Source organism: Lichenostomus cassidix, chromosome 1Aa (assembly GCF_008360975.1).
Source record: "Lichenostomus cassidix isolate B80296 chromosome 1Aa, HeHo_3.0, whole genome shotgun sequence".
Lineage (NCBI taxonomy): Eukaryota > Metazoa > Chordata > Aves > Passeriformes > Meliphagidae > Lichenostomus > Lichenostomus cassidix.
In genome coordinates this window covers 35,254,242-35,270,380 of record NC_139480.1, presented here as the reverse complement: position 1 = coordinate 35,270,380, position 16,139 = coordinate 35,254,242, and the positions used below count along the sequence as shown (strand labels likewise).

The window sequence follows — 16,139 nt, the reverse complement described above, 5'->3', positions numbered from 1 at the left end:
CAGTGAAGGTTAAAGGGGTTAACAAGGCTGATTATTAAGCTCAGGCAGGCATTGAATGGTAATTTTGTTAATTTTTTAGGCTGAACCACAATGCTGTTATATCTAAGGAGTGTGAATAATGTATTTCTTCACACATGAAAGCTTCACAGGAATGAGCTCAGTTAAATGAAGGTAGAAGCAAACATCTTCATTTTCAGACAACAGTAGCTTGTACAACATTCTGCTGTTGACTGAATCCCAGTAACTTTACATTCTCAAACTACAAGGGAAATTTCAACATGGTTATATGTTTTCTACTCTATATTCTTCTGAACATCAACATGAAAGTTTCAAGGGTTTCCATCGTTCCAGTACAGGAGCAGCATATATCCCAATTTAAGAGAGGGAAAATGATTGTCTTAATATCACCATCAAGTCAGAAGTAAATACAGATTTTCAAGCAAAATGAGCTGGGTACATCAGCCATCCAAAAAAAAAAAAAAGTAGAATTATTAAAATTCACTAATTAAAACACTGCAAGACCTACCTTGAGGTCTAACCTCAGACCTTCAGTAGAAAGAAATAATGACTTTTTTTAACAATTGCAAGGATTAAAATATTTCAATTCCTAAACCAGCAAAACGAGATGTCTCCTTAAAGTCTCTTCTGCTTCTGATCTATGTGTTTGGTTTGCTCCTTGTACAAACAAATTTCTTTCTCAGATATGTTTCTTGTTTTTCCATCGTATTTTGCCCTGAAAAAGTGCTCATGAGCAATACCACCTAAAGCCCCTTGCATACTAAAAATTTCTGGTATTTCAGATACTGAAGCCTCTTTCCCTCAGATCAATGCTCTCTCATCTGTGGACTGGAGAGCTGTATAATTTCTCTTGTTAATGAAATAAATTCCAGTGGCTGAGCTGAAGCTAGGGGAGGAAAATGTGTCGCAGCATCTTAGCACTGTCCCAAACACCTCACAGACAGGTCATTAGCCTTCCCTTCTGCATTGACAGATACAGAGCCCAGATACTAAACTGAAGCACAGTAAACTGCTGGAATTTCAGCACTACTGTTAGAAACAGTGTCAAAGAGCAGCTTCTCAGCCAGCTGTGTTGGAAAAGAAAAGGAGCAGTCTTCTTCCTGCTTTAGTGACAATTTTGAAAGGCATCTTTTGCAAAGACCCCATACTCTACGATTGCCATTTATGTATTCATTTGATAGAGGTATCTTTCTACCTGTAGTGCTGCACCCTAAGAGGGCCCACTTGTTCTTCAGAATCTCATGTTAAGAGGCTCTTCACTGAGCACAGTGGCTGCTGCCAACTGCATTTTTAGAGGCTCCCAAATCCCCCTGTAGGAAGCGTAACTCTGAGTGTCTGATTTTTAGATGCCTGTGAGCCAGGCATCTAAAAATGAAGCACTACAACACCCAAGGCACTTAAGAAATTCAAGTCTTCAAAGCCTCTCAGCTGACTTCCACTTTCATGCATAGAGGCTAGTGCTGTGGATCATACATAAGTTGGGTTTTTTCACTAATTCCGTAAGAAAATCTGCAGCGCTATAATTGGAAATCAGATGGCTTTTTCAAACAATGCTGAAAATACAAAGAGGATCTCTGGCCTTGTGCTAAGAATGACCATTATTTTATTCGGTGAACAGTGGCAAATTATTTGCACAGTAAAGAGAATGTAATTACAAAATACAAGCAGTATCTGATATCATGATTATTTCACTTTCTTACCGTGGAGAGTAGATGGTAATTAATTTCTGGTCCTACCAGATTAAATACAATTACTGAAAATCACAGCAATTGTAAGCATATGCTGGTAAAAGAGAGTTAGATGTAATTGTATTACTCGACACTTTATCCATAATTAAATGTTACAAGTAAAACAGAAAACACATTTCAAAAAAACATCTAAAAAGTCATAGATTAAAAACGTGGCTAAAAAAAGTTATGAATGTTAGCATTTCTTCATTATTATTAATTGCATATTCTCTGTTACAGTTATTTGAACTTTAACTGCAATAACTTCCAGGGAATCAAAAACCTCCTTACATGATTTACTGACTGTGCATTTATGTGGTATTTAATATCACGTTTTAATTTAATACTGGCTTAATTTTCAGTTGATTAAAATCTTGAGATGCAAACCTAATTCCATCTCTACTGCTCTGAAAAATTTGTGTCATCTTCCAGAATAAAGTTCCAGGGAGGGGATGGGTGGAAAGGTCACAAATTAGCTTTTTTATTGACTGCCATAGTCACACTCAAATTATATCTATATATAAAATATCTCTGAGCTTTCTGGAACTCTGTTTTTGTGCTCTGGCTATGCAAACCCACCCAAACCAGGCTTCCTGCAATCATCAGTCAATTATGTGGTTCTGCTTCACACAAGGGAATGGCAAAACCAAGAACTTTTACAGTAATTGCTGATAAGGAGTGGAACAGGCAAGGGTATTTAAGAGTTTCTGTACTTGTCACCAACTTTCCTCACCAATTGTCAGAGAAGTCTGTAGAAAGATGAGCAACATGAGTTTCCCCTTCTTTGTGAGGAAACAAGCTCTGAGGGAATCCTACAGGTTCTGAGGTGGCTGTTTGCAGCAAATTCACAAACAGCTGTTAAGAGCATCAAACTGAACAAAACACTTGATTAATGAGAAAGAATACAAAATGGCACCTCTTAGATGTGCTCTCTGCATATATCTTGCACTTATCTGCTTGCCCTTCGCACTCAAGCTAGTTACTGTCTCCGAAGTGCTAAAAGAGGCAGAAGCATGACTCAAACAACATGCTAATTAAATTCTGATTATAAAATCACCATTTTCTTGGTGGAAAAGCAGGAAAAGGAGCCCTTGCTTTACTTTCAGGTTACAGTCTGAGTTAGTTTAAACTGATTAAGGGTGCTATGGGGTACCTCTCATTCAGCAGGACCTGAACATTCCTGAGAGACACTGACATACTCTACAAATGCTGTTACTGTGAAACACAAGCCAATTTTATGTTTACTGAGCTGCTATTACTAGTAGTTTTTGTAATGTCGTTTCAATGTAAGTAGATAGGAAATGTGTTTTGCTCATGTATTAGCTACATGCAGAGTGTGAGACTGCTCCGAGAATACCAACTGGCAAATTCTGGAGTGCATGACTGAACAAATCCTACAATCTTAAAAAATAAGTAAAAGAGTGTCTCTATCTTCTTTGCCAGTTGTGCCCTATTTATCAGCTGACTGTCAATCTCTATTCTGTAATTACATTATTTGCTGCAGCCATTTTTCAAAACTGTGCAGCTCCTCTGAGAAACATATTGCTTTAACTTACTAGCTATTCTCCTCTGCCCTGCTGTGGTGCTTTTATCATAATACTCATCATATGCTGGCAACCACAATCTTCTGCTCCCAAAAATGGCCCCATTGAAAGGCTAAGATGAATCTTCAGACAGCTCCTTAAATTTATTCCTTTTCTCTCTTGCTACTGTTAGTAAAGCAATAAGCTTGTGTTTTGTCATGTTTTTCTTTTCTGATGCCTCCTTTTTTAATCCTGTTGGAAAGACACAGGCAGGTAGCTTTGCAGGGTGACAGCTTTTTTAACACTGAATAATCTACTGCTGTGCATGCTAATAGGTAATGCTAGGTTTGATTAACTAATTTTGCAAATGAATATCTAAGTAAATTACTTTTGCAGACTGTTTCCAATGATTCTTTCTCTTTAATTGCCTCTTTGAACAGCTTCATACTGATTGTTGCTACTTATGATAAGAATTCATATAAAACCCTGGGGTATATATTTCATAGTAAATATATCTGGTATCACCTTACACAAGAAAACCCTCCACCTCACACACATCTTACTTAAAGGTACATAGTCATAGTTTCAAGCTATTTTTTCCTCCAGAAGTTTGAAAGACATATAGCAATGTAATTTTCCTCCATGCTCAGTTCATGGCTGGTTTTAAGAAACTCGGATGCTTACATAACTGGTTATGCCTATAAAGGATTTTTAAAGATTACAAAGACAGACAGAAATATTTTAACTGCAAACAAACACCTGATTAGTCCAATAAATCTCTGAAAAATCCTGCTTACTTGTATTGCTAGAGAGATCTGATCCTTTTGCAGAGCGAGTACAAGACTGAGACTAAAAATGAGAGACTTTTTCTCTTACCTTTTACTTTTGTATTTGAAAGTAAAATATTCTCCTTTAAACCAAAACATCACGCCATGTACAATTGTGTACAGTGTAAATATTTCACATAATCAGAAAATCCACTATTCTTTCTAAAGAAGTTGTGGTCTTAACCTCTACTCTGCACTCATCTTATTATCCATAGATAACTACATATTTAAATATTTGAAATTTCAGTAATTTCATATTTCTTACATGCTTGCCTTTAAAAGGCAAACTTCATACACTATCCATGGCCCATGTTCCCTTGCCTCAGCTGAATAAACCTGTGTCTGGACAGTCTAACTTACATATTTGCTGTCAAACCAGTACAGTGCTGCTAATGCTCAAGGCATCAGCTATCATATTATCTGCTCTCTGAAACCTTACATGAGACTTTCCATGTATTTCCAAACCACATTAATTTCAAATTCTTCACTCTTAAATACCTTGTAACATTTCCCCTCCAACACACCACTACATCTCCTTCCTTACCTCTCAGTCCTTCTGTCTCTAACCTCTCCCACTCCTTTAAATGTGTAGCACCTTCTGCTCTCTTGCCCTGACACAGGTGTCACGTTTGTCTGACAATGAGGTGTTCACTCATCTTTCTTTCTCTAAATCCCTCCTTAAAACCCATTTTCTCATCTTCTAGCAAAGAATTATCTGACAGAGTGTAGATAGGGTAGCAGAATCCCGTCTACCCACTCATATATGCAAATTCAAATTATTCATTTTGAAAACCTACAGACATTTTTAAATGATAGCCAGCAACCTCTTCTTCCTCCTGTAAAAAAAGCCTTTGCAAAGGAGGGCACTGCAGATGGGGCAGGCGGGAGAGGAATAGTTGCACTGCCTCTCAGTAGGAGCAACGTGAGATACACACTTCAGTTCCACTTACCGGTTCCTATTGCTAGAAATCCAGTCAGAGATTAATGTTGCAGCCTGCTGGTGACAGTGTTTGTTCCCGAAGCTGCAGGCCAACATGATGACTTCCCGGCGCAACTCTCTGTCCAAATCAAAGAAAGTAATAAGGCTGCATTAACGAATGTGTTTGAATGTTTCCAAAAAGCTATTTCTTATAAAAGTGACAGCAACCGGTAGTTGGGCAACATATCAAAGACAATCTGGCTTTACAAATCTCAGTGTCAGGTTAATGCCAGCAACAACTAAGGAGAGGTCATGGATCAAAACCAGCTCCCACTTACACTTATGCCCTCTTCCCCACCTCTGTGGTCACACAAGTCCAAGTTCTTAGACATCCAGTGTAGTCAGATATTAAGTTAGGGCTTAGGAAAGCACGTTCTCCCAAGTTAAGAAAGAAGAATTAATGTCACAGTATCCTCCTGCTTTCTCTCTAACCCAGAAAAGAAAAAACAGAAGGGTGACAGACCTAGGGAATTATGACTGACTTACTCTAAAGATGGCACTAAATTTTAGGAGGCTGCATTTATATAATTATATTCCACAAATAAACAATAAAAAAAGAAATACAACAGTACTCATGTTGGTATGATGCTTGAACAAGTGATTTGTTTAAATTGTTTGTTGGCCATCCAAGCTTCAGATACATTGATGCAACTTGTCTTAAAATATACTCCTGAGGAGAAAAAGAAAAGTATATTTAATGTTAAAAATCATTCCTTTTACTTGAAATTGAAATACTACTGACTAGTGAGGTTTGGTCTGTCTTTTTACCCTCAAATAATGTCCAATTCCAAAGATTTAGCAAAGCTACATGTCCACTCATAATCCTCCTTCACTGCTATAGTAAGAAGCAATCTATAGAACAGCTATTAGATTAGATTCCTAGTCCAAGATGCCTAGTACAAGACAATTTATTGTTATAAAATCCATCAATTTCAAAAATTACATGCTTCTTTCAACTCACAATACATGGCTGAAAAATTACAAGAGTGTCAATAGCTTAATTTCTACTTTGTGGCCAATCTTGACTACACCGTGCATATTCCCTTTTAAGAGAATACTGTTTTAATATCCATAGCCATGGAAAAAATGTTATGTGGGTACAGTCAATTGACTTCAGAATACATAACAATACGGCTGCAAATAAGCTTTGTATATTTAATGACACTATACTTTAAGTTTTGGCTCCTAGTGTGCTTAAAGAACAAAACAAGCCCAGGATCTATTTTAGTGACTTTTACGTTTTACACAGAGGACATATTTACATATTCTGACCAGTTTTGAAGAAAACCACTGTCATTTTATTCAGCATAATCTTTTGCTGGTGGAATTCACCAATTTGAAAAAGAGAACTGAGATATATAGAACTGCATAGGAGAGCATCTATTTTATTATTACAGATGCATAGGCATGTATATATGTCAACACAAAGAAGATTCATACTGCAGCTTTCTCTAGCAGATATGTTATTCTGTGACTAAAAAGACTTTTTATTTCCTCTGCTATCACCTCAGCTTTCAAAATTCCCATTGGTAGTGATAAAACATTACCCGGCTGTGAATTTTACTGGTTTTATTTATTAAAATTGTGTTTTCTTTACACAACCATGTTTAAAAGAGAAATAGCAATGGAAGACTCCTAAGAATTTTTCTGTGCATTTAACAGACTAAATATGCAACTCATTTCTACAGCATTTTACATAATGACTCTGGTTTGCATGTAGGCCTGTGCTGTAGGTTCATAAAAATTTCAATGTGCCTTTATTAATCTGTACTATATGTTCTACAAAAATAATTTTCCATGTCATCAGGTAACTCTGTGTGTGTGTGCATATATACATGCACTCACACGTATCTGTATCTATATATATGTGTGTATCTACATATCTATATCTATATCTATATATGTATGTACCTCTACATACATACGGCCACTTCTAACTATCTGCTCTCTCAGCACGGTGTCTATGGTCACACACACACAAACAAACATACATTTAAGAAGAAAAAAAGCATCCTTAAACATTTTGGGCTTTAAAAAGCTCCTTCATTTGAAAGCTTTACAACATTACATAAAGTTACCTTATGTTGGCCATTGAAAATATGTAGACTACATAAAATTCATAGTGAATAAAACCCCCAAGAGTTCTTAATTGTCACTTGCTGCAGTCAAATCCTCTGTACTTCATAAACCATACTTCAGTGTAGTTACAGGTAAATGTTAAAATATTTGCCATGTCTATCGTAATTATCTACTGCGAGCTGTTACTGATGTCCCTTAGGATGCAATTATGAATGGGCTTTTTACTCAACAGTGATCTAATTCTTGTTAATTAAGGTAACTGCATTGAATTCACCACAGATTTTGGGATGAAATAATGACTACAAATCTTTGTTTCAGTTGCATGTATTCTGTTCACTTGTGACTATATTTGATGTTCTTGCTGATCTTGGGCATCCACCTAAATATCACTGTGGGACTCCTCAAAAGAGAAAATCTGGCAACAGAATACTTTGGCTCTTTTAAAGTGAAATACTTTATTTGTCATAACATTTTACATGAGGGATAATTACCTTTCCTTCTTCTAGTCATATATGCCTCAAACAACAGTTATCACTGTTCAAATGCAAATGAACCAAAGCTTGATAATTGCTATGTTTAAATAAAGAGTAATTAGGAAGAAAGTTAATATCCCTGGGTCATTTACAGTATCTGACTGGGGAACAGTTCAAATTTTGGCAATGAAAGGGAAGAGCAAGAGGCAAAAGGAAGAAAAGGAAGAAAGGCAGGAAGGACAGACAGATGGAGAGAGTGAGGGAAAGAAAGAAAGGAAGAACTACAGGAAGAAAGAGAGGAAGACTCTATCTCTTACATTGAAGATATTGTAGTTTTCTGTACGGTCCAGCAATTTATCTAAAGGATAAAGAGCTCGGCTAGCAGCATGCCAAGGCAGAAAATCTTTTTCTTCTGAAAGGTATCTCATAATCTCCAAAGGAATATTCTGAGGCAAATAACCAGCTCTGCACAAAAAAATAAGTTAGTATTAAATTTGTTTTCAGAAGACATTAATAATGGGGCATAAACAACTTCTTTTTTTCCCAAATGAAATTAAAATGCAGAAAAAATTATTAATTCACCACACTTTAATGACATAGAAGTCAACCTTATAAAAAAACAGCAACTTGCAGTCTCTCCCAACACAAGCAACTGACTGAATTGATGAAGCATGGTGTGAACACACAAGAAACAGAACCAGACAAGCTATCCCTACTTTGAATGGATTCCTGTGGCTATAAAAGACATGAATGAAGAACTAACTGTCTTTAAGGATGAATAAACAAAACAAAACAAAACAAAAACAAAAACAAACCCTCAAAACAAAAGGAAGGTGTTGCTTTGTTGATTTGTAAGACAGAAATCTGTCTGCATAAAATCAAAAACCCAAGGCATTTTGCTTCAGAAAACATTTCCACTGACCATCAGCAATTGGAAAGAACTAGTGCTGGAGAAGCAGCATTAGTTTTACAGTTATTCTCCTCACTCTTTCCTCTCTCCTTTAGAACTGCCTTGTCTTCTATCCACCTTAAGTCACTTTGGAAGGATTTATCTTTAACATCACTTTGGTTCAGGATGTTTCAGCATTTTGCGCATAAACTATAGGTTTTTTCAGGTGTTTATAAATCAACCAGCTAAAATTTTGTCTCACTTTTTTGCAATCATAAAAGACCTCCCCCCACATGGGAAAGAGTGCAGGGAGGGTACAAGAAGGGTTTTTAAAATAATAGCATTACAAGTAAAATGCAGTACAGACACAAGCACTTGAAAGTTACTTTAAAATCCAAGTACCGAAAACACCAAGCTTTAGGTTTTGCTGTCACTTTTTTTCTCAAAACAGTACTTTTTCTTAACTGTCCAGACTGCAGAAACAAAGTACAACTTTGGGGGTCTGAAGTTTCCAGAAACACATTGTCTACTCTTTTTCTGATGCAAGTGTTTAAGTCCAAAAGGAGTTAACTGCCTAGAGAGGAGATAATGATTCTATTTCCATTAAACATTTAAAATCAGCAAGAAGGATTACACAAACTTCAGTTTAACAGGCTACAGTATGATATAGCTTCATAGACTAGTTCTTGTCCTTCATTGCAGATGTTCCTTTAATTTCCATCAATATCTATGGAAGAAATGCAAACATATAGCAAACAAATAAAAGTACAGACATGAGTACAGAAATTAACCAATGCATACATGTTAATATAAATTTTTATGTCTGTTGTAATAACACATAAAAACTGCCTTGCTGAAATACTTGAAATAGATTGTTTCATTGCAATGTGTGCCACATCTCACAGGCCTTCATTTTTTACACTCTCTATTGGGAGAATTACTCTCTGTTCCCTTCACACTCTCAGGAAAGAAGTGAGTCCATATAACAGATTTTAAAAGTCTCTGTCCCATGTCATAATGCCAACCCACCCTCCAGTTTGCTTCATGTCAACTTTGTCCACATATTGTCAGCTCTGTTTTCAACTCCGGTTCCAGCACATACTAAGGTATGAAAAACAAGATCACTTGGGGAGCTCATTGTGCCAACTGAGGAACGGAACCAATATGAAATGAAAGTGGTGAAGCTTTTAGAGTCAGTGGTGGACAAAGTCCAGTGCATCTGAAGACAGAAGGTTACTCCATTTTATAGGTCTTGTTTTTGAAGCAGCAGAGTATCATTAAGATGAGTTCTAAGTAAAGATTTACGATGTCAAGATTTCTAAACATAATTAATGGAGCCAGAAGCATGCTGGACTGACTGCAGTTAAAAATCTTGACGATAATGTTAGCAAAGAGGTAAATTAGCTTAAAGTTGCATATATAGAATTAGTTTCTAATAGGATTTGTGATTATTTTTACTGATAATTTGATTGGCATGAAAAAGTGCAGCGTAAGAAACAAGAGGAATAGCTCTAGGAAACATGCTGCTTAAGGAATAAACAGATTAATGTTTATTATAGCTGCACTAATAGATATTTAAGACCATGTTTCAAAATTAAATCCATCTATACTAACTGCAAAAAGGAAATCAAGACTGCAAAACAGATTATTTCTTTTTAAGCTTAACTTCTCCATACAGACGCATAAAAAGTGAACTAGAGATAGATCTCCTACTCCTGAGCTCTCAGAGCTTCCTAATGAGTTTCAAAATCATGATTCTTGGCTGATGATACTCACTCATCCTGTTCACAACAGTAGGTGTTAGTCACATCACTCACTGCTTCTAAATTGTAAATTTATCAGACTATTCAATTCTGCCTGTCTCACCCCTTGACTCTCGCTTTTCCTACTGTCTCCCTAAGAGTATAGGGCAACTAACAAAACAGATTGTGGCAAAATCTGAATTTTTCCTGTTTACTCCTGACCCTCCTTCTCTTTCTGGGTATGACCCTAGAGGAGGAGCTTCTGCCCAGTATTATCAGAATCATCCCCCCAAGCACACTTCAACCAATCTGTCCCAAGAGAAGGGATGAGGATGAAGGGAGATTCTTGGGGATACATTATTATATAAATGACAGCAAAGTCATCACTTCAGATTATGATTTAGAGGAAAAGCAGTTATGGCTGATGCAATTAATGTTAAACTCTTCTGTCAGCACATGCTGGGCAGTACAGATGCTAAGCTGAACCTCTGAGAGAGCTTAAGCACAGACATATCTCAAATCTTCTTACAGTGGCAGTTAAGACAGCAACTTTCCTGGAGAAAACACAAGTGCTTCAGGAACATTACCTTGGCAGAATGTTCTTTATATTCTAAACTAATTTATTTCATGGATTCCTACAGGAAACCATGATAGCCCTGTTCTTTTACCCTAGTCACTACGCCATGTTTATGAACTTTTTATTCTAAACACACTGCACTCCCAGACTATTTGGCATTAAATAACTTCTGTCAAAAGGTAGTAAGTACATTCATCGTTTCACCTTTTTGCATAAGAAGTGGCATATAATGTATACAGTATAGATTATTAACAGTATACTACAGTTTTAAAACCTTGAGGAAGTTCTATGGAAGCTAATTTTTAATATTCATAGTTGAGAAAATAGGATATAAGAAGAAAGTCTCACCCTAAACCATAAAAGAGCTAAACCATGAACATAAAATGTAAAAGTACTAAAATCCAGATTACAGATCTAGGACCTGTGTAAAGTATCCCGGGAGGCAGCATGACTACCACAACAACCAGGTTGGCGGAAGACAGAACCTAGACCAAGCAGTGTGACTGGGTGGTGAGCTATGCTCTAATATTCTGCATCTTCACAAAGCACAACAACTGCTTTCTTAAGTTTTTTATTTCAGTACAATCATATTCTTTTACTTTACACTAAAAGCTTGTCCAGTGCTAAAAGTGACTTCAAGACTCCTCTTTCCCAGGGAATACTGCATTCAGCGAGACGCACTGGCTCACTTGAACAGCAAAACAAACCAGACAAAGGGTGCTGGCATGATTCTAGGATTCTCCTTCACTAGCCTGGAAGAACTAGGTTCAAAGATGGATCTGGTCAGCAAAAGCATTTATGGAGTAGGAAAATAACCAAAATGAGGAAAGAAGGCAGAACAGAGAATGAGTTGGTTCTTAGTGTCTCTGTGAACTCTGTTGGAGAAACACAGATCTGTAGAAATGTTAAACAGAAATGTTTAACAATTATTATAACAATAATAAGAAAACTAAAAGTAACAACCTCCCCATCAAAAGGAAAACTCTAGAATAATTTCCCTGTCATATAATTGACTAGAAATTCTCACTCAAAGGTATTACAGAGTATAAGTTTCGTACATACTCTACACATGCAGCTTGACTTATTACTCTCTATTTCAAGAAAGTCACTGGAAGGTCAGTGACAGAAATCCTTGTTTTTCTTGTGTCTTTTTAGCCATCAATCATATTGCTATCTTTAAGTCCAGCAAAATTACTATCAGATATTGCCTGTCAAAGTCTAAATGCATGAGAGTCAGGGCTAAGAGACAAGGTTCTTTTCTAGCCTAGCCATCTTGGAGGAAAATTGAAATATTGTCTGTCACTCAGGGAATAACTCATTATGAGCTCTACTGAGACCAGGTAACGAGCATAAACACCACAGAAATACTGTGATGTCCACCCTTATGTGAAACAGGCACAGTTTGAAACAGGCACAGTTTTCTCTAGGTATGTCTCCAGTAGCCACCTGAGAATCTTAGCAAGCATGTATCTACATCTAAAAAAATTTTGCAGCAGAACCTGGAATAGTTTTGGCAAATATCTTAAGAGATAAAATAGTTACATCAAACAGTGTTGATATATAAACAGTGGCTGAAAGCATTCTGATGTTCAGGTAAAACATTTCTCAAGGGCAAAGGGAAAAGGTTTACAAAACTTCATTTATAGTATCTGGAATTAAAAGAGCCTTAAGAACTCATCTAGTGTCTGCCTACCCAAAGCAGACTCATAACAGTGCCATTCCTGACAGAAATTTGTCTCATTTATATAGGCTTCTATCAATGAATATTCCCGGAATACTACTATTTCAGTACTCCTCTGCCAAGGGGCATGATTAAGAATATAATGGCTCTGGTCTTTTGCCCTGTAAATATTCACAGAAGAGTACCAACAGATCCATTTCATGTTATAAAATGATCTCTTGTTTACATATCTTCAGTATAAACTACAAAAAGCAGACATCCCTCTTTACGGTATTTCAGATTAGAGCGTTTTGATTTGACATCATGGGTCATCAAGAAAGCAGCCTAGACTTAAAACAAGCCCTCTCTAAGCCAGCTTTCTCCATACCAAGTCATTTGAAACACAACTATAAAAGCAAAATTTAACCAAAAAGATCACATTTGAAAAGTTTAATTGCTTTATCAATTTTTACATAACTGTCCTTACCTATCAGTTTACCAGCATGTCAACCATTCTGCAGCCACCACTACATACGAGAGCGTGTGTTAGAAACACAGCAGCACATGAAGTTTTTCTTAGCGTATCTATGTTCCTGATTTCACATTTGCCTGCCAAACTGAAGAGGAGAACAGGAGTACAAGAGCATTGACTGGCAAAAAGATCTGATTTAGTTATTAGATAAATTACCTCTAGACAAACATCCTGGTTCAGCAGGTTTTTCATGCCTAAGGAGGCTGCCAACAAACCATACTGAAAATGTGATCTATCATTTTTATGACAAGGACAGAGGTGGAAGAAGATTTTCCAGAAGTTATATATATATTAAGTGGTTTATTATATCATATCATATGATATCATAAGCACCAATGCTTAGCAAGGTACTATTCTGGTTACACTGAAGAAGTTGCTAGGGTGGCCATCACTACAGGGAAAAGAGGCAACGAACAGGAAAATAAAGTACTGAACATGGTAATGAAATATCCCTCGCAAAGAATTTTGAGGGATAAAAAAACTAAAAATCTCATGGCAATCAGAAATAATCTTTAAATTACATGAGCTTTTAATGAGTCAGATAAAAGCAGATGATCTAGATTATATTATGAAACATCAGTGTGTATTCAACTGCATTCTGACCTTGATTTGTTCTTTACACTGAGCTGCTGAACTTATGGACAGATCCCAGCACATTCATTTTCCCCTTAGGGACGAAGTACCAAATGGTAGTGTAATTGCCAAGGGAAAATTATTACTCTGTTCTGAATTATTTCTATCATAAATCCAGCACCAGTCAAACAGACTCTGTCACAAAAACGACAGGGTTGCCGTACAGTGATGAGAGCTCCACATATAAGGGCACCATAAATCCTTTAGTCCCACCACCCAACAAAGACATTATAAGTCATGTGTTTAAATCAAAATTAGAAAATCCAAGCTGGCAGCAAACTGGTCTGCATCACTGAAACAATGGAAATGAGGTGATTTACTTGCTGCTGGTTTAAAAACCACCCTGCCTCGTCTGTTTCTTAGAAATGTGTAAAACATGACTAGCTTTTTGTCTGGGTAATTTTGAAGGGGTAAAACACAGCTCTTCAGAACGCAGATGTGCAACTCATATTAACATCAGTTCTGTTTCTGTGCATGTGCAATATATGGATAATTAGACTACACCCATTAACACTTAAAGAGACAGTTTAAAGTAAGTTAGGATTCTTATTAATTGATTCATTCTTTTACTGTAACAGTCAAGTGTGTGGATTAGAATAACCCACAGAGAAACCTGGCACCAATGAATATCCGCATTTAATTGTATTTGCCTTTTTCATTTTTTCAGGATCTATCAAGGACTGGTGTCTTTACCATTGTAATCAGGATTTTTTTTTTTCACACAGTGCTTTAACAGCAGTGCCTTGATAGCTAAGTGAAAACATACATGTTGAACCCTGATATGTCAAAAAATGGGCAAGGTGACCCATACAACATGGAAATTAACTCTTGTAGTGACAGATTTCACCTTCAACTCCTACAAGGCTAGGAAGTCAAAGATTAAAAACTTACAATAACTGGCATCCATGTTGAATCACAGAAGCTGGAGAAAGAACATTTTCTCATAGAAAACTAATCTGTAAAAAAGGCCCTGTGATCTCCAGTATCAAAGAATAATCTACCTCATCCTTCCCTTTCAGTGCTGGGCTGCCTTTATATTAGGACCATGTAAGGACTCTGTTTTTCTAGGACAGCCAAGTGACTTGATGGAAGCATTTTGATCTGTACCACCTACAGACTTCCACATAAACAGGACAGGTATGCATATCTGCTCTGGATGAATACAACAGCGACTTTTGGCTTACAAGCTCATTTTAAGAATTAAATTTAATTAGCACTCAATCCCTCCAACATTAAAGGATTCAGAAAGTAATACAGTTTTAAATGAAGCCTGCTTCTCATTATGTTTTCTTATATGCAAAAATTTGAGGACTCCTCAAGTGACATTCAACACCACACAAGAGCATTTGAAGCATCCTACAAAGAATAGTTCAAATTCAATGTAATTATCAGCGTATTATGTGGCTTAAATTATCCTGCACAGTTTTAGAGTTGCCACATAAGCAAAGACTAATATTAACTTGATTACTCACCTCTGTTAAAAACAGGAAAAAAACCCAAATCTAAACCCCTCTGTTTGTAGAAATTCTACAAAAAACTCCTTCAAACTGTAGTTCACAATCTCTCCTTTTCTCTTCTTCCACATATGAAAGAAAATGAATTAAAAAGGAGTAGAGCAAGATGAAAAGGAATAATCTTACTGCTAAAAATTAAGGCTATGCAGCAAGGTATGTCATGTTTTTCATCATCATGAAACCATGATTTTTGAGAAGTATGTAATTCACAGAGTTAAATTAAATAAAGAAATTTGAATGTACTTCAGGGGCTAATAGACATCAATTTCCGATGACTCAATCATTATAAGTGTTATTTATTTTCTTTCTTGGTAATTTTTGTTGGGAAGGTTAGAATGAAACAGCTCTTCTACTTATTAAGTTGTCAATGGGTGATGGTATCTATGAGAGCATGTTTGAGCAAAATCAAAATTGAGTTAGTTTATTATTATGCACAATATTTTTCATCACTCTCTTTTTTCCTGGTCTAATGTTCATAATTTGCATATCAGTCAGCCAAGTGAAATATGTGTTTAAAAGCTAGAAATTTCATATGGAAAGCACAGAAGCCTGATCTTAAGCATACACATACAATACAAATTTTGTTTGCCAAAATATCTACAGAATTTGATATTACTTTTCCAAGGGCAATTCCCAATAAAAATATTTATAATAAAAGGATTCTCTGAAATTATCTTAAACCCTCACCTATTCTCTTATCTTCATTTTGCAGAGAGATAGCAGACACAAACAATTTAAGTGATTTTACCAAGATCATCTCGGAACTACAGCAGAAACAGCATCCCAGGTTTCTTAAGTCCCAGTGCAGTGCCTTAGTCATAACACAGTCCTTCTTGTCATTTATTGTTTGATTTCTGGGTAGAGGAAAACACACTACTAGCCAGATAGGAAGGAGCTAATCTATGACAACATTCAAGCAGACAGAGCATGCATGGACAAAGACCAGACCTCCTCTACACAACAATC

At 36.4% G+C, this 16,139-nt stretch overlaps 1 protein-coding gene across 1 annotated transcript in view; it reads right to left on the bottom strand.

Annotated features, from left to right (window-relative positions):
* The window catches only part of TRHDE (thyrotropin releasing hormone degrading enzyme), a 193,662-nt gene that overhangs the window by 16,485 nt on the left and 161,038 nt on the right, over positions 1–16,139 (bottom strand). Inside the window, exons 13-15 of the mRNA XM_085045076.1 lie at positions 7,944–8,091; positions 5,647–5,744; positions 5,046–5,153 (exon numbers count right to left, since the gene is read on the bottom strand). Coding sequence (XP_084901202.1) covers positions 5,046–5,153; positions 5,647–5,744; positions 7,944–8,091 — 354 coding nt within the window. The remainder of the gene's footprint in view (positions 1–5,045; positions 5,154–5,646; positions 5,745–7,943; positions 8,092–16,139) is intronic.